Source organism: Stegodyphus dumicola, chromosome X1, assembly GCF_044657685.1.
Source record: "Stegodyphus dumicola isolate Sdum_Otavi_A_Nest chromosome X1, ASM4465768v1".
NCBI classification, from domain to species: domain Eukaryota; kingdom Metazoa; phylum Arthropoda; class Arachnida; order Araneae; family Eresidae; genus Stegodyphus; species Stegodyphus dumicola.
The window spans coordinates 213722975-213747307 of NC_140780.1; the positions used below are offsets into that span (position 1 = coordinate 213722975).

At 31.0% G+C, this 24333-nt stretch overlaps 1 protein-coding gene across 1 annotated transcript in view; it reads left to right on the top strand.

Moving 5' to 3' along the window:
• LOC118200694 (WD repeat-containing protein 17-like) overlaps positions 1-22933 on the top strand; it is a 326195-nt gene extending 303262 nt beyond the window's left edge. The window contains exons 25-27 of the mRNA XM_085808418.1: positions 3278-3379; positions 16256-16412; positions 16493-22933. Coding sequence (XP_085664544.1) covers positions 3278-3379; positions 16256-16412; positions 16493-16612 — 379 coding nt within the window. The 3' untranslated portion in view covers positions 16613-22933. The remainder of the gene's footprint in view (positions 1-3277; positions 3380-16255; positions 16413-16492) is intronic.
• The last annotated feature ends 1400 nt before the right edge of the window (positions 22934-24333 follow it).

Consider the following 24333-nt stretch of genomic DNA (forward strand, 5'->3'; position numbering starts at 1 on the left):
TTTAGCTCATCATGATACAAGATCATCCAGAAATTAACTAAAAAGTAGTGAATAATGGATTTCAGAGTACTCTCAGGTGCTGCCTGCTATACAGAACAAATACCTGCTACCTCAGTTAACCACCAGATATCCCCATCCTCCATCACTTGTGGAAGTAGCCAATTAAATTATTACTTTATATCTGTAAGTATGCTAAGTATTAAAGTAAACAGTTTTATGAAAATTAATATTTCAACTGGATTTTATTGTTAAAAATCTGAAATGAATTTATCTGTTTTTCATGAAATGCATTCTAATTGCCAAGTATTCAAAAATTTAGCGGATCCACAGAAATCTGAGGTACTATGCTGTTTCTGTTTTATTTGTATTGCCTTCTGCTTTGCAAACAGTATAGATCTATATAATCAGTTTTTTACTTGAAAATGTAATATTGATTGTAGAGAAAGCAACACTGAAGGAAATAATTTACTAGATTTGAGTTTTTTAAGCAACATTTTAAGCTAAATAATAAACTTCAAAATTGCAGTTTAAAATGCATACCATCTGTGAATTAATTATTAATTAATTTTTATGCATAAAAAGCAACTAATGATATGTGAATTCTGTATACTTTTAATTATGTAGACCTTAAACATGAATATTATTAATGTATTAATATAATTATGAAATGTTGAATGAAAATAATGATACAATACTGTGAAAATTTGAAAAAATAATGCTGATTGTTGTTGTTTGACTTCTGAATTAGTATTTGTTCGGCGTGTTATTGCGTCTTAACATAAAGTGTTGGATAAATGATAGCATATTGTATGAAGTGTAGTGGAATCAGTTCAGGGCTTAATTTCTAAGATTAGAAGTGCCGGTGCCCTATGGAAGACCGTCAGCAAAGAGGAACAAGAGTAAATAAATAAATAAAATGACTATTAAACTCATTAATAATTTTAAAATTAAATTGTTAATTATTATCAAATTAATTAATAGCTATTTAATTAATGTTTATAAATTGTTATTTAATCAATAATTATTATCTAATTAATTAGTTATAATTTAATTGATGATTCTTAGGTAATTAATTATTATTTATTGAAATCAATAAAGAATGAAGTAATAAAAATTAAATAAAATGTAAAGAGATAAATTGAACTTTAATAAGCGATTTTTAATATAATTTTATTGTTAAAATAAAATTTTTGAGATAAAATTTTTACTGAAATTGTTATTCAATTACATAGAAGAAGTGCCGCAGCCTTCTTGTTCAGGTCTCTGGTGTGTTCCAGAAAGAATTATGATTTATTACAAAAACTAAGAAGCACTGGGCCGAGATCCGGTGGGCTCCGGCTCAATTTAAGCTCTGATTGTAGGGAGGGGAAGTCCTTTTATCATCACAAAAATTATGTATACTTAAAGTACAGCTGATGAAAATTCCAGGGCAAGACAGAATGAGCGTATGAGTGGATGTAAACAAAAAATGAGGGAAATCTTGGTGAGAGAGACCACAGCTCTTTACTGATATAATTATAGGCATCAAGCAGATGTGTGTCAGGGGTAAAATGAGTCCTGAATCTGACTCCTAAGGATTGAATGTAAAGTTGCTGGTTACGCTTTTGCCCCATTAGTGGATACTTTGGGAATACGATGTATAGGACGTGCTTGAGCAGTTTATCTTAGTATTTCACTGTTATTGTACTCGCTGTAACTTAACGCACATTTAAGAACACAAATTTTCCTTCCTATGACGAACTGTAAGCTTCGATAACAATATACTAGATACGATGGCACGGCAAAAAATTTACGCATTCCTAAATAAACTCCCCTAAATTTATTGCCCTCCTTAAAGGAAAAGGTTTCCACATGTGAGTGAGGGGACTTTACTTGAATGTCTCATGCTCTCATGAGTTTGTATTTCTAGGGAAACAGAGTATTGCAAGGTCTGCTTATTGTTAAACTAAAACATTAGGAATTCTAAATTTTTTTTCCTTTAAATTGTGGTTCAGTTTTATAAAAAAAAAAGTACCACAGCTCATCTTATTTAGGACTTCTGTGTGCTCCAGCTAGAATTGTAATTTATCTTAAAAATTGAGAAGTACCGGAGCTCAGCTCAAGGGGTCTCCGACACAATTTAAGCACTGATCAGTTGAAAACTTTCGACTAGCAATATAGAAAATAATATTTTATTAGTAATCACAAAACACTGGTGTTTAAATATACTTTAATATATTTAAAAATTGGACGTTCTTTGGTTCATGTTCAATAATGTAAATGCTTTTATTGTGAATTTTGTATTAACAGTAACCAAAAATGTATTCACAATATGGAGCACTCATCTTTAAGCAGCTTACAGGAAAGTCTATTGTGATATCATTTAAAGTAAAAGTGTTCTTAAAATTTTGTATAAAAAATAAATCTTTACTGATGAATCATGCTCAGAGAAAAGAATCAGAATTTTTGAATGCTCAGAATCTTTCATCATTTTTCTTATTTAATCTTTTTCATATGTCAGAATTGTTCATAAAACTTCTCTTGTTGCTGAATTAGTTTTTAAATTTTTCATATCCATAAAAGTTTAATTACTTAAATCAGTGGGTCAGGTACAAGCTTTCCAATCAACTGATTTTTAAATTATTTCATTTTTTAATGGAAAATTTGTACCTTTTTCACCCAGCTTGTTTTAGTTTTCATAGCTTTTTTCTTGCATATTTGTTTATGTTGCCGACGAAGGGATATTAATTTCTCCTCGGTAACATTATTTGTGGAACCACCTAATTAGATTAGACTCTCAAATTAGACTGAGATTTTGTCAGTTTACATTTATCAAATGTTGTGGACATTCTATCTGTATTTCACCATCTCCTTTGGTAAAAGATGTTCTCTTTTCTGTATTTCTTTGAGAACAATTTTTATAATTTATTGAGGATGTAACTCTTATCAGTGTACTAAGGCTCTGAATCTATTGTCAAAGTTTTTTATATATTTTTCCAGTTTTTGAAAAGATTTGTAAAGTAATTCACTTTAGATTTTCCAATTCTTTTGGAAAAAAAATTAAGAAAAATTTTCTTTCAGAAAAAGTTTAAAAAATACAGTTCAAATGGTGCAGAAGGCAGTTATATTTGACAAAAAAAAAAAAAAAAAATATTCCTTGATAGCTTGCTAAAATTATTAATTGGTTATTTTTCATTTATAAAATAATAGGGATTATGAATGTAATAACTGTAGAAAAAAAAAACCTTGTCATTATTTATTTTGTCACGTAAGAATCTTTTTTCTTTTTTCCCCCCAGAAACCTCATGAGAAGAGTACATAATGCAAATCTCTCAATAACAGAAGATTTGGTTTCTTCTGAAATGCATGCCTGGGTTGCTTCAAAAGCTGCAAATGCTAAGTATGTGTGATAAATGTTTATTAATTTAAATTTCTCATTTGTTTTATAAAAGTATTTTCCCTTGCTGTATGAAAGTAGAGCTTTCCCACAAAATTCTTCATAATCTGAAGAGGTGTAAAATGTGTTAAAGCAAAGAGCTATCATTAATTTATGGAGAGGTGAAAGGTCAGAAAATGTTTTAAAAATTTTTATTTCTCTGAATTAACAATGTTGTTAGTGCTGGCAAGTATAAAATTGCATAGGGCTATTTTTTAAAGTTTTTTATTTTGCATATTTTTGTTGCAATTGTGTCCAGCAGGCATTATTAAGTTGATTAATGGATTAAGGCAAAAGATACCTGATGTACATGACTATGGGGAGATTAGCTTTCATGGAAGGTTTTAAAGTAAAGATAGCAGGTATTTGTATTATACTTAGAGGAAACATAAGAACTCCATGCAGCTAGCTCTTTCACTGATATTTGAACTTATGTCTGTGGACTTAAACATTCTGTAACTGGTGGGCCTATACTAGAAGTATGACTTGAAAGTGTCAGCTATCATAGGAATTGCCAGGCTCAGATCTACTACAGTATTCACATGTCATTACCTGATAAAACCCTCTTGGTCGAACTTTAATACAACACATAGAAGCAGCTTTCTGTCAGTAAGTCAAAGATGTGAACTGTGATAAGGATCGAATCACCAAGATTTAAGAACTTGCAGGATTAAAGGAGACAAAATCGAAGAGAAACTTGGCAGTGTAAAATTTTAAATTAGGCAGAAAAGCTACCTTAGTTTGAAATAGATTTCTGAATAAAACTGCATTGATTTTGAGGATGTAAAGGCTGTTGCTTTTGATAAAAAAAGAAAAAAAAAAAAAAAAAGGCTATCGCTATCATTTTACTTTTTTTTTTTTTTTTTTTTTTTCTGTATTGAGACCTTTGTCTGATAGCTCTCAAAATCAGTAAAGTTTTATTCAAGATGTATGCCAAACTAAGGTTGCTTTTTTGCCTAATTTTAAATTAAAGATGTTTGAAGTAACGCATTCTTTGGGTTCTACCTCATGGTTGTCATCTTCATGGAAGTGTATCCTACATGTACTGATAATGGCAATAAAGTCTGTCTTTTGGTATCTTCAACACCTAGAGCAGTAAACTTTCATGAAGACTTATCTCTAACTGGCATTGCTGCACAAATTGATAATTAACCTCTTTGCTCCTGACATCGAGCAAATGAATTTCCTTCCCTGTGCTGGGACATTTGAACGCTAAGCATCATTGTGTGCCAATGTGCATTTTGGAATTAAGCTTAACATGTGAAAATAATTCGTACGAAATAAGTTTTTATATAAATTTTTTAATTTGTTTAAATGTTATTTCTTATCATACAAACGGAAAAATCCTAATATTTAATATTAAAATAAAAATTCAGGAAAAATGCAATATTAGTAATAATGATTATATTCCGAAATGTAAATTATTTGTATATGATAATGAAGAAAGAAACTTGAGCATTTGAATATCAATGTTTATATAACTTGAACATTTAAATATCAGTCCTACTGCCATATTTACCTACAGAAGTTTTAAGCCACTTGCACTGCATGGAATCTTTTTAAATTATGAACATACATCATTAGCATTGCATGTTTAACTTCCGTAGCATAAAGTGATAAATAATATTCATCTCAACAATTCTAGCACTCTAGACATTTTTATTCAGCAAGTTTTGCGGCATTCTGACATAATTTACGTGCATTTAAAATGTAAAATGAAATGTTCCATTTCAGCATATCATGATATGGTGGGCCATCAGTGACACTTCGCTGCCACATCACATTTCATATGATGAGCCCATGGAGGAAAACTGAGCCATATCATATGTCATTGGGAGTGAAGGGTTTAATAAATAGCTCTAAAATAATTGGCTCAAGGCTTATGTAAGTTACTTTATCAGAATGCTATGGAAAAATCATATGATATTGATTAATCTAGAAATGATGCAGTCAGAGAAAATTATTGTAAGCAATTTCTGTTTTTAAAATAGACAAGAATAGACCCAAATTAAAATGGAGAATCGGGGGCCATTGGCAATTTAAGTTACAATTGTGACTTATATATTTATTATGTTTCATGTACATGCACACACACTCAAAAACATATTTAGTATTCATAAATGTGATAAGTTAATTATATACAAGGTGGTCATAAAAAACTTCCCCAGTATATGAACTCCTAATGGCCTGTCCACTCAACCAACTTAAATGAAATTTCAGATATTATTGTTTGAAGGTACACGCTCAAGAATGTAATGATTTAAATTAAAAGAGCTCTCACAGTTACAGGACAGGAATAAGCATACAAGGCACCGTATGGTGATACAGGTAGTAATATGCTACTGATTCAGTGAAGTGTCCTATGGAAGCTCCATGTGAAATTTCCAAAATGTTTTTATGCAGTTATTATTTATAAGAATTTGTGTATTAATATAAAGACTTTCATAACAGATACTGCTCACAAATATCTTGCCCTTATTCCACAGGTATTTTACGATATTGTTGATTGTGTAATATTTTGGTTTTAAACGCTTCTAGCTCCAATGGAAGATATAAAGGAGGTATTCTCGAGAGCATGCACAGCGCAGCATTAGATGTGGAGCAGAAAGATTTTGTAATGTTGAGGAGAAATGGTCGTTCAAGTGCACGGAACTGTTGCTTCTTCCTTTCTGTCACAGGGATTGCCCAGACAGCAGCTCTGTAATTAATTTTCTCTATCACGGTGTTAAATAGTAGCTTTTGGATATGAGGGTTTAAGCCCCAATCATATCCCCTCATTCTTCTCTTGGAGAATTTTAGGATTTTTTATTCTAATATTTTGAAGGTACTGTATCCAGTTGAGTTTTCTGTCTACTATAATTCTAAGAAAATTCATTCAAAGGCTGGTTTTCTTTGTATGGTTTAGCCAGATTTGTGAAATATCATCTCTTTGGACATTTCCTCTAAAATTTTAGTTTTTGTGCGTTACAATGTTGATTGAAGATTGCAGGAAAAAGTTGGTATTATCTTTGAGTTGTTCTCTTGTTTTGCAAGAGATGATGAATGTGGAAGTGTCTGAGAATGCTAGGACTTTTGTCTGATTTGGCCATTCATGTGATATGATAAAGGTAAGAATCCAGAGATCCGCACTAAAACAGGATTCTTGTCGATATCTACTTGTATGGCGCTTTTATACTGTTCAGTTATTATAGGTGATTGTACTTCTCCTTTTTATCAGATAGTTTTGATTAATAATAAAGATATTTCTTGGAATGTTTATCTGTCTGACAACTTGAAATACAGCAGGCCATCAGACGAATCAAGTGCCTTTTTTAAGTCAACATAGATCAAAGCAGAATGAAAATTTTGTGATTTATTGTGTTATTTTGGCCTCAATATTTCTTTTACAACATGATAGTAGAATGACGGATTCTATCTGATTATTTGAAATTTATAAAAGAGGTACCTTATTCTTTTGCCAGAGGCTCTTTTCAGAACTTTACAGATTGCTGGAGACTTATGGACCTATATCAAAATGTATCTGCTGGGTCTTGGCCTTTTTTGGAGAAAAGGATGATATGGCCTGTGTTGAAGACATTGGGGAACATTCCTAGTTGGAAACATTTATTAAATAAATCTGTAAGTAGTTGGAATGAGGCCTTATGAATTAGTTTTATGATTTTTATTATTTATCCTGTCCAGGTCTAGCACCTTTTTATTTGAAAGGCTTTTATTTTACTTTGAATATGTTGTGCATTTCTTTAGTAGTAAAACAGTGGTATTCCTTGAAATTTGAAATGCTTTGATCTTTTCTGACTGCACCTTGTTCTCATGTATCATTTTCAGAAGAGTTCTATATAAAAACAGGATCTATTATTTCTTTCAACGAGAACAATGTTGCATCAACTGACATGTTCATGAAATTTGAACAACTGATAGATTGATTTGTGTTGGTTAAAAAAACTTTTCTTATTGAGATTTTGTGGTGAATTCCATAGGTATTAATATTGTTGCTGCAGAATTCTTTCCAACTATTTAATTTGGCTTCTGGTAATTCCCTTATAGAAATAGCTTTTTGCTTTGCAGAATCTAAATATGCTTTATTTCTTTCTTCTTCTAAAGGAGTGCTCGCTTTTCAGCTTTCTTTTGAAAACTTTGGTTTTGTTTCTTGAGGCACTTAGTTTGGCTGCTGTATACCAGTTAACATGAGTTTGGATACTCTGTTTGATTTTAAAGATTTCATTTCAGGGCTTTTGTATAAAATCTGTAAGAGTGTGTATTGAATAGCCAAATAAATTTTTTGTTTACCACTGTCTGTGATTCTAAAACGCAGAGTATTACTGATGCCAACTTTTTCATTGATTTCAAAGCTAACAGATTTATAGTCAGGAAAGGATTCTTCTCTTCATGTTCAAAAGTTTTCCAATTAAAGTTGCTAAGATGGTGAGTGAGAGAGACAAATCAGGCCATCTTCTTCCTGAAGTTGTTTGAAAAGAGCTATTATTGTGAATACCTATGTTATTAGCAGAAATAGTCTTCCAGCAGATCCCCTCTGCTATTGTTGTGTTGGTATCCCGATATCCGGTTATGGGCATTAAAGTCGCCCGCTACTAATTTTGGGGATGATGATGAGGTCTTCTTCTTGAGATGAGTAGAACAACGTTATCAGGAGTTGATCGTGTTAAGTGTTAAGACAAAGGATAACTACATCTCTTTCTGCTCTTATTAGGACTGGATTCCATTTTCCTTGATGCAGATGACAGCAGCTCTGCTCTGACTGAGCATCTCTGATCATTCGGGGTGCTTTGAAAAATATTCCAATTACTTGGGACTACTTTTATGCAATAAGATTCCTGTACTAAAATCAAATCTTGAAGGTTGTCATTTATAAATTTGGCAAGCTGAGAGGAGGTTAATTTTGCATATTGTGAGTTTATTTGATGAATTTTAATTGGTAAATTGTCTATAGTATTTTAGTGTAAAATTGTGCTGTTTTGAGGAAGAGTAAAAAATGAGTTTGTTTCTGGCGTAATAGTTTAAATTTCCGAGTATTTTGTTTTGGCACTGATTGTTTGCACCTCACTTTGATAGAGGCTGCAATTTGGAGAGTACGCTGTACATAAATTTAGTTTACGATTAGAGTAAAAAAAATCGAAATTTTCGAACGGCAACACCTACTTTTTTACTGTGCAAATTAACCAGTGTATTGAAAAGCCATAAATGGCGTTGAAACTATTTATATGTAACAAAAACTGCCGGCGCAGAGCATTGTAAAGGACCAGTAACCTCACAAGAGAAGAGAGAGGGGAAAACTTTTATTTGAATTACAAGTTTTCAATGTTTCACCTTTGCAGATGATAACGCATTGCATGCAGAAGATATTTGACAACAATGATGACCGTAACATTGCAGCAGGTATCTGTAACTTCGTGTTTTATGACATCTTTTAAGTCTGACAAATGTCCTGGATTTGATGTCTACACTTTAGATTTCAGATAAACCAGAATCAGAAATCCATTGGAGTGAGGCTGGGAGATCACAGTGGCCATGAAAATGCAAAGCTACGGGAAATGACTATCTCCAAAGTGCTGTTGCAGCACTTGCCGAACACGTGGCGATGTGTGGAGAAGCACCATCTTGCATCCATACATTGTTATTAATGACATTTCGCTGCTACAGTTCTGGAATTGCATAATTCTGCAATATTTTTGTATACGGATACTTGTGGTGGAGCAAACCTTTGCAAGTGACCTCTTCGAAGAAGTGTGGACCAAGAACGAATGTTTTTGCAATGCCGCCCCACACACTCGCTTTAGTTTTATGTAAAGGCAGTATTGGCACATCATGAGAATTTTCATTATCCCTATGAATGCATTTCTTGGAGTTTACATTCCTAGTTAAGGAAAAATGCACCTCATATGTCCATAATATCCGCAGCTGCCACTTGCTATCTTTATCATGTCTAATGAGGAAACATTTCACTAAATGAACACGCTGTTGTTCGTCTCCACATTGTATCAACTGGTCGCACTGGAGTCGGCAAGGAAACATCTGCAGAACAGAGCTCAAAAGATTGAAGTCTGTGGTTTTCAATAAATCCAAACTGCGGACAGCACTTCTTTCAGTATGCATTGGACCTACAGTAATCGTATTACGCACTTCTGCAACAGCTTCAACAGATTGTTCGAATCGCGGTCTATCATATGTGCATACAGTTTTTCTTTCATTTTTTTTTACCAAAATAGGTATAGTCTTTATGGAATATGGGCCTTATTTTACCTTATGATTTCACCAATAAACTTGTTCCTCTTCGACAGCATTTTCCCTGTTCAGATAAAAGAACTGTATCTGTTTGTAAGATCTGTTTCTCTATTCCACATAAACTAAACTGGATCCTGCAATGAACCTAGCGAATTCTCGCACAGGCGTAAATGAAATACCAGCACAGACGAAGGGTGAAAATAACCCTTTATTAATTCCAACTAATAACAGAAAGGCATGATCTTTGTGCTTTACAATAGCACCATCACCATCAACTTGCTGTGAAATTTAAACATAGAATATAAATCAAGTCTAATTAGAATAGAGCTGGATTAGCACACTATAGTATGGCTAACTTAGGTTGACTCAGCAAAACCTAACAGGCGTGGCAATTATCCGAAATGTTAAAGGAGCGTACTAGCGTAACAGTGATATAGCAACAAAACGTGCACTGGCTAGCGAAAACATGTCCTGAATAAATTCAGAGATTCACCCGTTTAAATGATCACTTCACTTAACTTTAAATTTAGATCCTGGCAAAGAAATGTGAGGGGAAGTTGAGGAGTTCAGGAAAGGTATCAAACTTAAAATAATTTGTTAAGCAAAATAAGGGAAACCTTACAAATTCACCTTGTTGTTTCCTTGTAAGTGTCATCTTGTTAGCACATTTGAACACATGACTGAAGAAACAATCTTGCCACACTGCTTATTAATGATTTTTCCCTATACATGGTATTCTGTGATTTGTGCTTCTGCTGTCTATTCTTATGAATTATGCAACATGTGTCAGTGTGTCTCCTCTTTGTTTTGCCACTGCTTCTTTACAATGCTTTGCAAAAGTTTTAGCTCAGTAGTTTTCATCATGTGTATCATTTCAATGCCACTTAAAGTTTTTCAATGCACTGATCAATTTGTGCTGAAATAAAAGAGTTGCCTTTCAAAAAATTTAGAAATTTTTTCACTGTATCTGTAGCCATGAGAACTCTGTTTTGTTAAATCATCACAATCTCGAGCGTGTACCTTAAAATAACAGTATCTAAAATTTCATTTTGATTGTCTGAGAGGATAATTCATTAGGGGTTTATATATCAGGAAAGTTTTTTTTTATGACCAACTTGTATATATATATATATATATACCCTCATGTGCAAAATTAAGAGAATTTGCAAATTATGTTTATTTTTACGAAATGTATTGAATCGAAGGTACTAATTATGCAAATATTCAAATACATAAGCATACACCTGCGTGTCTGCGGAGTTGTGATTGTGAAGGCGATGTAAACACACAAAGGGTTTTTTCGGAAATTTGTCTACTCGTACTCCTTCACGACATTTGCCATGCGTCTCGCTAGAGTTGGGTAAATTTTGTAAGGTGTCAGGTAAAATGAGTAGCCTCAAACATATGGATTACAGAATGAGATGGAAAATTAGAAGAAGGCCTCTCAAGGTATTATGTTGGGTGGCCGCACACTCTTGTATGTGTTTGACAAAGGCTTCCTAACTGCTATGAGGTAGATAGAGTAGATCTTGGAGCACTATGTTTGACTTTTCAGGTGTGTTCCTATTAATGGATGACAACATTTGTCCAAAGGACTCAAGTGGTTGGTGATTACCTAGAAAGTGAGGATATTCGCCATATGAATTGGCCAGCCATATCTCCTGACTTTGACCACTGTAGAGTGTATCTGGAATGCTCTTGGGAGGGCAATTTCATCTCGCCATCAGCCTCCAAGAATCATCCTGGAATTGAAAACTGCTAAGAGTGAGATCTACTGCTACAGGGACTCCTCAACTGCCTCCTGTCCAGTATTCTGTCATGTAGCACAATCTTTCTAGCTGTGAGAGGGTATTGTACCCCATATTAGACTCATTTTTTGGTTCAATATCACAACGTGTCCCTGCACTGAGCTTTAACAATAATCATGAGTACATGAAATCACTTTTGAATGATACATCTCTTTCTCTGTTATAACTGTATATTCATGCCAAATTTCATTTAAATATGTCATAAGTTTTCATAATTCATTTTGAAGTTTTATTGCTTTATAGTCATAATCTAATAATTTTACAAAACATCAATTAAACTAGAAATACTTTCATTTTAAATTTACGTAAATAATATTCCGAGTTGGCTATGTACCGCTACTGAAGCCTGCTAGAATTTTCTTTAGCATAAATTCTCTAAGACACTGTGAATAAAGTCTGCTTTTTGAAAAAAATTCATATGGATTATTATTTTTTGCAATAATCTGCAGAGAAATGTTTGTCACTTAATCTATTAACATCAGAAACCTTTTTCTATTTTATTTTTAGATATATACAAATGCAGGCATTTCAGTTTGCATACGGCCCTTGATTATGATCTCAAACTATAAAATGGAATATCTCTGTCTTTTTTTGTCATAGGAGAGTCATACATTTTGTATTTTATTTTTTAAGATGATTATTACTTTTTCCTAAATGTAAGTATTGAGTCCAGGAGAGCATATAAAGAGTTAGATTTCCTAACTTTTATAAAGAGGATTTTTCTTAAATTAAAAATGCCAAGTCATGAATATTTGTACCATTTAAAATATTTTTGTAACTGAAACAATATATCTGCAGCCAAACAGTTCAGAAAGTAAGGCTAAGTAAATACTTCTGTGGATGCAATATATGTGTTATTAATCTATTATTTATTATATTTGACAGGAAATAATGCTTTCAGTTTGTCTCACTGTTTATATTATTCATCCTTTGTAGTTAAATATTAGCAAATCTTCTTAACCCAGTAACTTAAATTATTTAAAATTTTAGTTACACACAAATTTTTCAAACTTATACAAAGTATAGTTGTAATAGATGTCACTTTATTTAGTTATTTTTTTACTTTAATGTTGCTTAGTTTTAGTAGAAATTTTGTATTTTTAATTTCCTATCCATATATATATATATGTACAGGGTGTGTCAGTACAGCGGTGACAACCTTTTTTTTCCTATACGATGGGAAATCACATAACAATACATGGTCGGAAACGCCTTCCTTGGCGCACCTGTGAGCTGACACAAAATGAAAAAAAAAAAGGACACAAGTAGTGAGACAAAACGTCTTTTATTATGTAGCAGAAACCTACAAATAAGAACAAAAACAACGATTGTCATTAAAGAAAGTGTTCGAAATTACGACCCCGGACCGTGATGCATACTCTGGCGCATGGAAGATTTGCATCACGAATGGAAGATCACATGGAAGATATATGACACACGGTTCCTGCATCATGGTATGGGTTGTAATTTTGAATACCTTCTTTGATGATGTTCGTTGTCTCACTATGTTGTTTTTTCTATGTTTTTGTTGTACTCCGAATAATAACATGTTTTCTCACCCCTGTTCGTCTGTTCTTTCTTGACTTTTGTGTCATCTACTGTGCCAGGAAAGCGTTTCCGACCATGCAATTCCTGTGTGATTTCCCATTATCTAAGCGCACTGTATCTCTCCTGAAAGTTTGTCACCGCTGTGCTGACACCATTGTTGTCTCTATATTGTAATGAGTATTAAAACTATCTGATTTGTTAGATTAAGTCTACTACTATAAATTGTCACATAATAAGCATGTAATCAAGAATCTGAAATTGTTCTAATATCACACAAATTTTAACTAAATCATTATATAGTAGGAAATGTAATTAACTGCTAGTGGTAAAATCTCTAATAGAATTTTTTTTTACTAAAACTGCATATAAACAAATTTGTAAATCATTTAGACTAATTAAATAATACATATTTTGAGAATTGAAGAATTAAATGGTATAAGTTAAAGGCGTGATGAAATTATAAATATAATGTAAATGTATACATCAGTTTATTGTAGTGTAAGGAAAGAAGTTTTGTCCAAGTAGAATAAAAATTAAATTATAAAAAATCACAGGGTTGAATAAAAGCTGGTTTAATGAAATTTCATAAATGGATTGAAAAGTACATAAATTGCCTTATTTTGGTTATTTTTTATATTGCGTTATTTGGGTTATTTTTTTATATTGCCTTATTTGATTTTTTTTTAATTATTGCATTATTGTTAAAATTTGAGCATTCAAGTTTCATGTACAAAATTCGCTTGATGATCTGTTTGCATGTTCATATATAAAATCAGTAGAATAGTTTTCTGATGAGTAAAATTTTATGCCCAAAAGCATGTAATTGATACATTTTCTGTTATGCACATTGGGTACAATTTAGCTTTGAAAAGGAAAATTCAGTGGTAACCTCTCAACTGTTTTTGAAAAGGGAGGTATTTGTAGTGTCTTCTTTGGAAGGTGTGATGACACCTGTGATGTCTGAGGAAAAGAAGATATTTTTTATGTAGTTGGCTCGATAGGGGATTAAATATTACTCATGCAGTTGATTGTTTTTTTTTTTTTTTTTTTTTTTTTTTTTTTTCCTTTTTTGTGCAGTTAGACTACACTAATAAAAATGTGGTTTAAGTATCCGTTACAGTAAGTTTCCATATTGATAAAAAGGGTAAAAACCAAGTAACTGCAGAACATTTTGCAATACCATGTATCAAAGATGCTGTTCAAGCTAGATTTGGAGAAAAAGTGTTAAAAAAATTAACAGCATTTATTTCTCAAATAATGTGGTGTTTTGGAGAATCAAGAACATATGGTACTGAATCAGTAGTAATTGAGAGAACGTAATCTGTTTTTAAACAGGTTGCTGACAGCATGAAATTAACAAACTTTGGCTGGATGGTAACCACTTCTCTAGTGTAACATTTCTGAAATGATGTTCCTTAGAATCTTCAGATTCCAACATGAGAATATCAAAAATTCAAAGAATATGCATTAAATTTTTATGAATATTAACTCCTTACAATATTCTAAGCCCACAATCAAGAAAGCAGATTTCAGGGCACTGCTGGCCTTGGCCCACTAGGGCTGTTGTGCTATTGAGTTTAGTTTAAAATATTATAAAAATGTTTATGTTAATGGTTGAAATGATGTTTGCTTTAGGTCACTTTTAATGCAACTTTATATGATAAATTGCCGTTGTAATTATAAACTGGAGGTTATATATTAGTAGACATACCAGAACCTCTGAAAAATCATGTATTGGAGATATTGACCTACCTACCTACCAAAAAAATAAAAAATATTATAAACATCTATGATGTGTTATAAACATCCATGATTGATTAGGATCTTACGAAACTGGACAATATTCCTGGCAGTGCTCAACCAGCTGCAACTTTTATTAAAAAGGTGCTTGTTGTCAATTCACTTTGAAAACTGGTTCTTATTTATAACATTTTTCGTAAAGAAACCCATGATACTGCTCCCAAGTCAGTTTCCTCTTAGTTCAGCCAGCTAGAAGGAAGATGAAGGATTATGAGCATCATTTACAAATGATATGATATTTCTACTTAGCATCTTATTCAATTATTTGAACACAGCTGCTTGATTGTGTATAAAGAGTTCTCAGGAAACTTTTAGTAATCTGTCTGGTATCACTGGTAGCCAGTGCATTTCTGTATTTTGCTTTACTATTTTATAACACTTTTTCTCATGTGTGTTCATGTTGCCTCATATTAAACCAAAAATTATGTGTGTATGATGCTAGTATGCAATTTTAATTAAATTCGCCAAAAAAGTTTTTTAATTGCTTCTAAAAATTGCTAGTGACTAGCATTTGGAGGTCTCCCCCCCCCCCTTCGTTTTTTGAGGGAATAGGTGGTAGATATATTCTCAAGGTTCAACTTATATTCATTTAGACTGCACATAGAATATTAAGGCATTAAAATATATTTAATAAAGATATTTCAGTAATGGATCAAGACTTAAAAAAAAATACTGCTGAGCTTAAAATTCAGGTTTGTTTATATGCAATATTTGCCTCTTAGATTTTACAGTGACTTAAAAAAAATCTTCAACATACAAACTTGGCCTTTTATTGCCTTTTTGATGGGATGAATTAATTTCATCATGCCAAAAATATGTTATGAAACTGGGTATTTTTTCTGTAGATGAGTTGAATTGGTAAATGTTAGTTCTCATTCAGTCATTGTTTGTGATTAAACATTGAATGTAACACTATAGTATCTGCTCAATCATAAATCACTGTTATTTATTTTTTACCTAATGGTCATCATAAATACTATTTTTCATTTTCTTCATAAAATTTTGTAGTAGGTTTCTATCTCAATTTCATAGTTTCTATAAGAATAATAGAATGTAGATCATCCTAATCAAGGCAATACATATTCTTGTACAGATAGATAGTTTTCAGGTAATTATCATATGTAAAGTAGTTTCCATGGCATAATATTAAACCACAAATAATTTAAACTTAAATAAACCAAAACGATGCTAGTGCTGAATAACAATCATCTTTGTTAAAAACAATGAAGGGAACCTATATTTCACTATATTTCCTTTCTCAGATATCATGGTCTACTGTACTTTATTAAATAGTTTTGTCATAAAGTATAAATGATACAATACATATCTAATAATTATCTATGTTAAAAAGAAATTAGTAGGTGTATGTGATGATAATTTTTTTCTTTTTATATTAGTAGCTGTAGATAATGATAATTATTATTTTTTCTTTTTATATTTTAAGTTATGCTGCTGGGGAACAGGGCATTTACAAAGACATGCTGTTAAAAGCTCTTGAAAATGAACCATTTGGTGATATAGGTGTGACAATCGTGAGTGGTTCAAGTTTACCACGGCATTCTGATCATCATCGATGCTACTTGCGAGGTTCTACTATTAAGGTAGATTCACTTCTACTATATTAGACAAATTTTTTTAATCAATCATATAACTGTATTAACATATTTATTTTAATTTTTAGGGGCCTGTATATTTCCTTGATGATTCTAAATCTGCCATATCATTAAATGATGCTTTAATGTGGGCAAAAGTTAATCGTTTCTCCCCACTGAAAACTGGAATGACTATAAATCCGTTTTAATACTGTGATGTATTTCAGAAGCAGTTAAGGCATTTTGTAGACTGAAACTTCATTATAAGCTCATAAGCATATTGTGATATATAATGCAATAGTTTCTCCTTAATTAACATATTTAGTGTATGCTTTAAATAAATATGCAATCTAACAAAAAAAAAGTTGCATTAGACTGTTTATGTGGGCATTATGTTCATATATGAAATATACATTCTCGGTATCACCTTCATTATCATCAAAATGTAATTATAGCTTGGTATTTCTTGAAGAATAATTTAAAGATATATTAGAGAGAAATCAATTCTGAAAATTTTTCCTGTCAGAAAACTGCTACTATTAATTAATTCAAAAGCAGGCCCAGTGCCAGAACATTTGCGACTTGTGCGACCCCACTGGGGGGGGGCAATTTTTTTTATTTAGAAAGGAACTGGGTGGCAGAATTTTGGATTTGTGCAGATTGAAAGCAGGTGGCAAAAAAGTCTAGTGCTGACCCTGTGCAGAAGTATCAAATATGAGTGGTTATAGACATTGAAATGAATGTGATAATGATGTTTTGCACGTAAATTTGCCATGCATTGGAGAGAAAGTTCAGCAAAGTTTTGTTATTATTATTATTTCATATGATTCTCTTTGATATTTTTTCACAATAAATAATGCTTACATGCTGTATACAGTGTTATCTTCATATTTTTTAGGATAACTGTATTATGACAGTTGATATAGTTTTAAAATTTAACTAAAGTATAAAATCTGAGAAGTTAGCAGTATCTACTATGTTAGTAGTCTCAAACTTAGTAATTTTATGATTTCCTTCAAAAAATAACTACTTGTTATAGTGCTGTTATGAGATTAAAGTACGCATATCTTTTTGCATTCTAATTGTGGCTTCACATTTAATGAATTTCAGTCCGGAATTTTGTATTTTCTTTCTTAAATATGTAATTAATACTGGCTTTTGTATATAACTCTTAGCATGTCAATAATTTTACTTTCTAGAAGAAACAGTAGGTTGGCTGGACAAGTTATGTTTAAATTTTTATCATTAAGAATTTTATGAGGAGGGTATCAGTTATTTATACAATGAACATTAGTATATCTTTCATAGCTAATATCTATTGTAAGTTTCCTTTCTTGAATATCATAATTAGTAAAATGGATGCTGTTATTTGGAAGCCTTTTTATAAAGTATAAATGCTAGATGAGAGAATTAGTGCTCTTTCAGTGAATTCTTTATATGTAACTACTTCTAAATTGTTTAAAAAAAATGCAAATTTGCCACAGTTTCTGTCCAGTGTCATGTCAGTTTCTCCGTATGATTGGAGCCTATTATATCCATATGATTGGAGTAATGGATGGGCAGGTTGACAGTAAAATACAATGACCTCTTTCAAAGAGGCATTGTTTATTATTCAACATTAAAGATTTTTGATAATCTATGATATTTTTAGTACAATGTCTGGGCTACCTGAATGCAGCATTGCCAGGCAACATGAAATGAATCTATTCATGAATCTACTACCATCAGTAATATATTTATTTTTTCTTCAATATTTTGTTTATTATATGCTTTATAAGTAGACTTTATAAGTTCTTTTACTCCCAAATCTGAGAACATAAGGCACAGTGGAATTTTGATGTATTCTGAAAGGGTCCCAGATTCTCAATATTATTAACTGTAGTTGTAAATAGGCAGTGGGGATTTTACTGTGTATCTACTGCCTACTATAAAAGAATGTTTTAAAAAAGATATGGGAAGTTTGTTAGATGCCGACAAGCATTATTAAAAGTTAAATCTCTTTCTTGATGAACTTTGGTTATCTATAATGTTGAAAAAACTAAACATTTTTTATTCTGAATAGGGACAGTTAGAAACATTCTCTGTAGTTCTTCTGTTTTCTCCTACAAAATTTTAATGATCTGTTTTATATTTTGCTCTCCACTAAAAATCATTTTTTGATATTCCTTTATTTGTGTTGATTCTCCCTGCCCTCTGTACAATGCAGTATGTCTGTGAATAAATTTTAACTGTAGTGTATTAAAAATATTTTAAGTCTAAAATTTCTTTCCTCAGTCCAATTTATGCCAGTGAAGTGCATATATTCCTAAATATTGCTATTATTTTTTTAAGTTTAATAAATAGGATTGTCATTTTCATCATAAACTCTGGTGTGCCGTTCATAATAGGAGAATCATATAAATCAGATCATATAATTCATCATCACAGGAAATGAGTGTAGTTTGATGAACTAAACTCTCATGCTTCAGCAGTTTAGAATTCCAAATATGTTTGTTGGAAAAAAACCTAACTGGTTATGAATGAAATTTGAAATTAAGGGATATCGCACTTTCAATTATGGTAATTTAAAGATTAGTTTGAATTTTGTTTTCCCTTATCATTTAAGTAGCAGTAATATTTTATCCATAAAAAAAGAATTATATGAGAATTTATCGTCAGACTATCGGACCACTGGCTGTGGATTATTATTCCCTCTAACTGCCTTCTGTGTATACGTTGGGGCATTATTTTCTTTACCTCTGTCAAAAATCATTTCCGTTGCTAATACACGTTATAAGTAAAATTACATTCATTGAATCAAATTAATAATGAATCATTAAAGGAAAATTGTAAAAATACTTCTTTTGTATGAAGATGAAAATATTAATTACTGTTAATATTTTTAGTGTTATAAAATCATAGAACAGTTTTCATGATTCTGTGTAATACATTAAAATACAAGGATATGTGAATAAACCAAGTCTGAATATTGTGATAGTTTATATCATGTTTCAAAGGACAGTTTTCTGTTTTCTGGGTTATTGATCTTTATGATACAAGGGTGATTCAAACGGAAACCTTAAATTATTTTATAATGAGACACATGAAAATGTGCAGAAAAATTTTCTGTACATCATTTTTTGATGTTGTCTCCATTATGTGTAGTACATGTATTCCAGAGCTTCAAAACTGCATGGATGCCTTGCAAGATGACTTGCAACTGTAGCCAGTTGTGCAGAGTGGTTTTTATTGCTTTGGAAATGTATGTCCCATGTTGTCTCTTTCAGCTGCCAGAGTACCTAAAATTCACTAGAATCAATGCCTAGTGAATAAATTTGTTTGCATGATATATTCAGATTTCAGCCCTGAATGGTTGCAATTGTTAACTGGGCAGTATGCAGTAGAGCTTCAACGTACAGTAATAGTGCACCTTAAGTCATAAATCTGTCATTTAATTCTTGATTTCAAGGTGAAAGTGATTTTAGAGCAGATTTGCATAAGAACTATTGGTCAACTGTTATTCCCTCTTCTATGTAATGTTCCATAATTCCACCCCCTCCCATTGCATCCTAGAAGAGAGTGAGTATGTTGTTTTTTCCTGCTTGATGGGATAAGCTTCTCCACAGACGTTATTCCACTTTCAAATTCATGTACCACTCATATACTTACTCCATGGGCACCCCTGTATTGTGCTTACATTCTGCAACGAATTGAAGTTGGCTTTATACCATTACTACTGAAAACATGCATCACAACTTGCAGCTCTAATGTGTTGCATGTCAACAACAATGAGGTGGCTATCTTTGAACTGACATTGCTTCCTTCTTCAGTAATCCAGCGTCATACTGTCACCTGTTAATCATTCTTCAAACCACACATATAAATCCTGCCAACTTACAAATGAATCATAGAACTTTTTGGGATCGTATTGCATTTTTCAGGTTCTTTTGTTCTTTTGTTTGTTTCAGGTTCTTTTGTTTTGTTCTTTTGTTCTTACATAAATAGATATCAAATGTCACTGAAAAGATGCATATTTTTTATTTAAATGATTGTTATAAAAGTGTGCAGAACAAGTAAGTTGTTATATTAATTGATTGATCTTGCCATTTTAATGCATGTAATATATAGCAAACAGAAGTTTGTGAATGAAACTAAAATGGTGAATTAGGTTTCTAGAGAGTAAGGATAGAAAAGCTTAGTATTTCTGAATAGCATATTTTCTTCTCTGTTAGTAAGAACATTTGCTAAAAAGTCACAAATTCTGGATATGCTGTTTGCTCTAAATCCGCACTAAGTTGATTTAAATTATATTTAATGAAATGTCTTATGTTATTGCTCAAATTTTATCTAAAAGTGTTGACATTGTATATTCTATTAAATTGTAGATGTGCCTTTAACTACTACTGAAAATTGTTTAAATGCTATTACAGAGCTACATATTTTGTCTATTTCTATCCATGCAAGGGATTATGTACTTGTTTTAAATATTATGTAAAGAGAAAAAATGTGGATACTTCTGTGATATAGCACTATAGAATATTGATTGTAAATTTTTGTGTAGCATTGTGATAAGTGTTGCAGATTTGTTCTTTTTATGCCTTAAATGCATAATGCCTTTACAAAATACTTGGAACTAAATTTGTATAAAATCGAAAGTTGTAGGAAGCAACATTCTTACTTCTTAGTTTTCAATTTACAATCTGTGTAAACTTATGCAATGCTTAGCCTGGTTATACAACTGTTGTATTCTTTCAGATAATTCATCTTTTGGAATACTATTTAGCTCTAGAATAAGCATGTGGGTAACAGGTATCCCCCAGTGATATTTTTCACAAAGTTTGCAACACTATGTGTTATTTCCTGAGTTGTACCTTTCAGTAGCTGAATGTTAATTGTTAGTGTTTCTTGTGGTGGCAGTAGCACAAAATTGATTTTCCTTATTTTAGATACATTTTAATAGGTGTGTGACACCTGTCAGTCAAGCGCATAACTGTACAACACAAAAATTTGCACCTAATGTGAGGTTAAATATCTCACTATGGCTTTCTGGATCTCTTCAATACTTTTTAAATAATAAATTTATGTAAAATTTCAAATGTCTCCATTGCTGTTTATCCAGCTTTGCAGCACTTTTTTTGCTGTTGTTTGCTCAGCTTCAAAACTATAACAGGAAGATTTCACTAGATCAAAACAAACATTAACGGTATCAAAAATTTGGACCATAAGGACAGATGATATTTTAGGGAAAGCAAGTTGAGATGTTATAGTAATAAATGCTGTCAATTATCATTTGGTTAGTTTGCTGGAATTAGTTTAGAAAAATTTGTAGATGTAAAGAAAACTTTGTAAATGCACTTAATTTGTATTAAACATTCTAATCATTTTTTTCTGTCAGATTTGTCATTCGCATGATATATGTTTGTTTTGGTAAATTCAGCATGCAAATGTAATTAATTTGGGTGCAGTCTTTTGTGTCAGATAGATTTGAGCTAATAAGTTTGAATGAATCTATTCTGTGAATATAGTATATTAAAATTCTCTGCAGGCATTTGGCATTATCAGATTAAGTTTAATCTGTACTGTGCTCTAAAAAGATATTCTTAGTAATATAATTCAGCCAGTAAATTTTTCCTGTTGATGTAGAAATGAAGTATAATTATATCATATTGTAAGAGTGTAATATTTTTTAAATGGAAAGTATAACAATGTTTTAAAATTTTCAGCACTTGTTTTCACTTATTTTAGTTTTGTTACTTTAGTGATCTGTTATATGCATGTTATGTAATTTCCTGAAGCTCTGATGGCAAAATAATTTATTTTTATTTATTATTTAAAATAATTTAATTTATTTATAATTTTATGATTTTATGTTTAAAAAATTTATTTTATTGTAGTTATAATGTGCATTTAGATATCGATTCCCAAGTTTCTTTCATATATTCTTTGCTGTTTATTTACTATTTAAAATCATTTATTTATAATTTTATTATTGTATTTGAAAAATTCATTTTATTATAATTTGTGTATTTTTATTTAAATTTTATTTATTTTTTATTATTTCTGATGGTAAATTAATTTATTTTTATTAATTTATTATTTTATTTTTTAAATATTCTTTTTATATTATTATAAATGTGATATGTTAACACAAAATGTATGTGAATACATGCTACTCATAAAGCTAGGTTCAACTGAATTAAAAGAACTCTCATAAAAATTTTGTATTGCTGAGGCTTCAGAATAAAGGGATTTAATTAAGGAATGTATACACATATTAAGGAAGATAGTAGCTTATATGTATTTGTGTTGTGTATTGATCGTGGTTTATTCAAATTATTTTTGTATATTTAACATTTACACTTTGTAATAATTTTGTATCGGTGGCAATTTCAACGAATTTTTTTATTTAGAATCTGATCAAATTTATGAATACATGTTTTTAATTTAACTACTTTTATGTACCTTCTCCCAATTTCATTTGTATTTTGTCAGTCATGTATATGTATGTCAAATTTTTGGTTGTAAACAATAAACTTCCTGTAGACATTGTATGTGCTGACATGTTGTTAAGGGTGCATGATTGGTTTTGATTAAAAATGTGTATCTTATACCATACAACATGAAATGATAACTTATACATTTTATCATACTAAATACAGATTTTCTGAAGACTAATTTGATTTTGAGTAATACACTAAATAAGAAAAAATGTGCTCAAACTGGAAAATATTTCTTATTACTGGGAAAAAGTACTAATTGCTGGTTTATCAATGTACTAATATTGAATTATTAATACCGAAAATGTACTAATATTGAAAAATACCTGAATGCATGGAATCTTACTGTAGAAATCTTTATGATTAAGAAGAAATTATTTCTGTGGAAATACTAATTTAATTAATGGTGTAAAATGCAAAGTTTAATTAATTAAAATATTAAAAATATGCTTTTATTATAATTTGCTTGATGTTGCATTTTTTACTTTAAAGTTAAAAAAATTAGGTATAGTGAAAAAAAGAAAAGAAAAAGTTGTAACTATTTGTTATTCAAAGGTTTTTAATTTTTGTGTTAATAAAGAAAATAATTATAATGTGCATTTAGATATCGATTCCCAAGTTTCTTTCATATATTCTTTGCTGTTTTTTGTTTCATTTTATGTCTACTTTTTTAATTGTTCTAATAGGTTAATTAACCGTTTACACAGTATTAATGTATAAATTATGCTATTGTGCATTCATTCTCATTTCCTTCTTTGTTTAAAATATTTATGTGACATTAAAACATTCACTGTTAGGGGTTTAATAGTCTTTAAGAAATAGAGGGAAAAAACAGAACTGCTCCATTGATTACTTGAAAGTGTTTCAATTTTAATAGTAATTTTTGAATTTCATGAAGAAATTACTGAAAAACTAGGGCATTCGTTAGCCTTGTACCTTACAAGAAAAGAAAAACATAAAGACAAAAGAAAAGGAAGGTGAAAAAGCACTGAGAGAGAAAAAAAGATGAATCCAATAGCTCTTTGTAAACCTTGAATATTATCAAATATAAAATATTCTTGGTGCGAGTCTTTTTATGTCTAGTTAATTGGGCAAAATGGTTAACTTATTTCTTGGTTTGAACATCATTATAATAGAAAAATAATTTATCTTTGCAGTGTGTAGAGACATTAGGTATTATTTTGGAAGCAGAAAAAATGAAAAATGGGCAACGCCCTCTCCGGGAATCGAACCACGGACCTCTGGAATACGCATCGAGCGTGCAGACCACTACACTACGAAGGCACGCTAAGAAGGCAGGAAAAATACCTTATAAGTGAAAGTAACAAAACTTGAAAACAATCTTTCAGTTTTCTGTTCGAGAATAATTCAAAAGTTCAGTTTATGAAAAATGCGATCAATTATTTAAAAATTATATTGCAATTCCCGAGATGTTGATTATTGCTTAACACCTA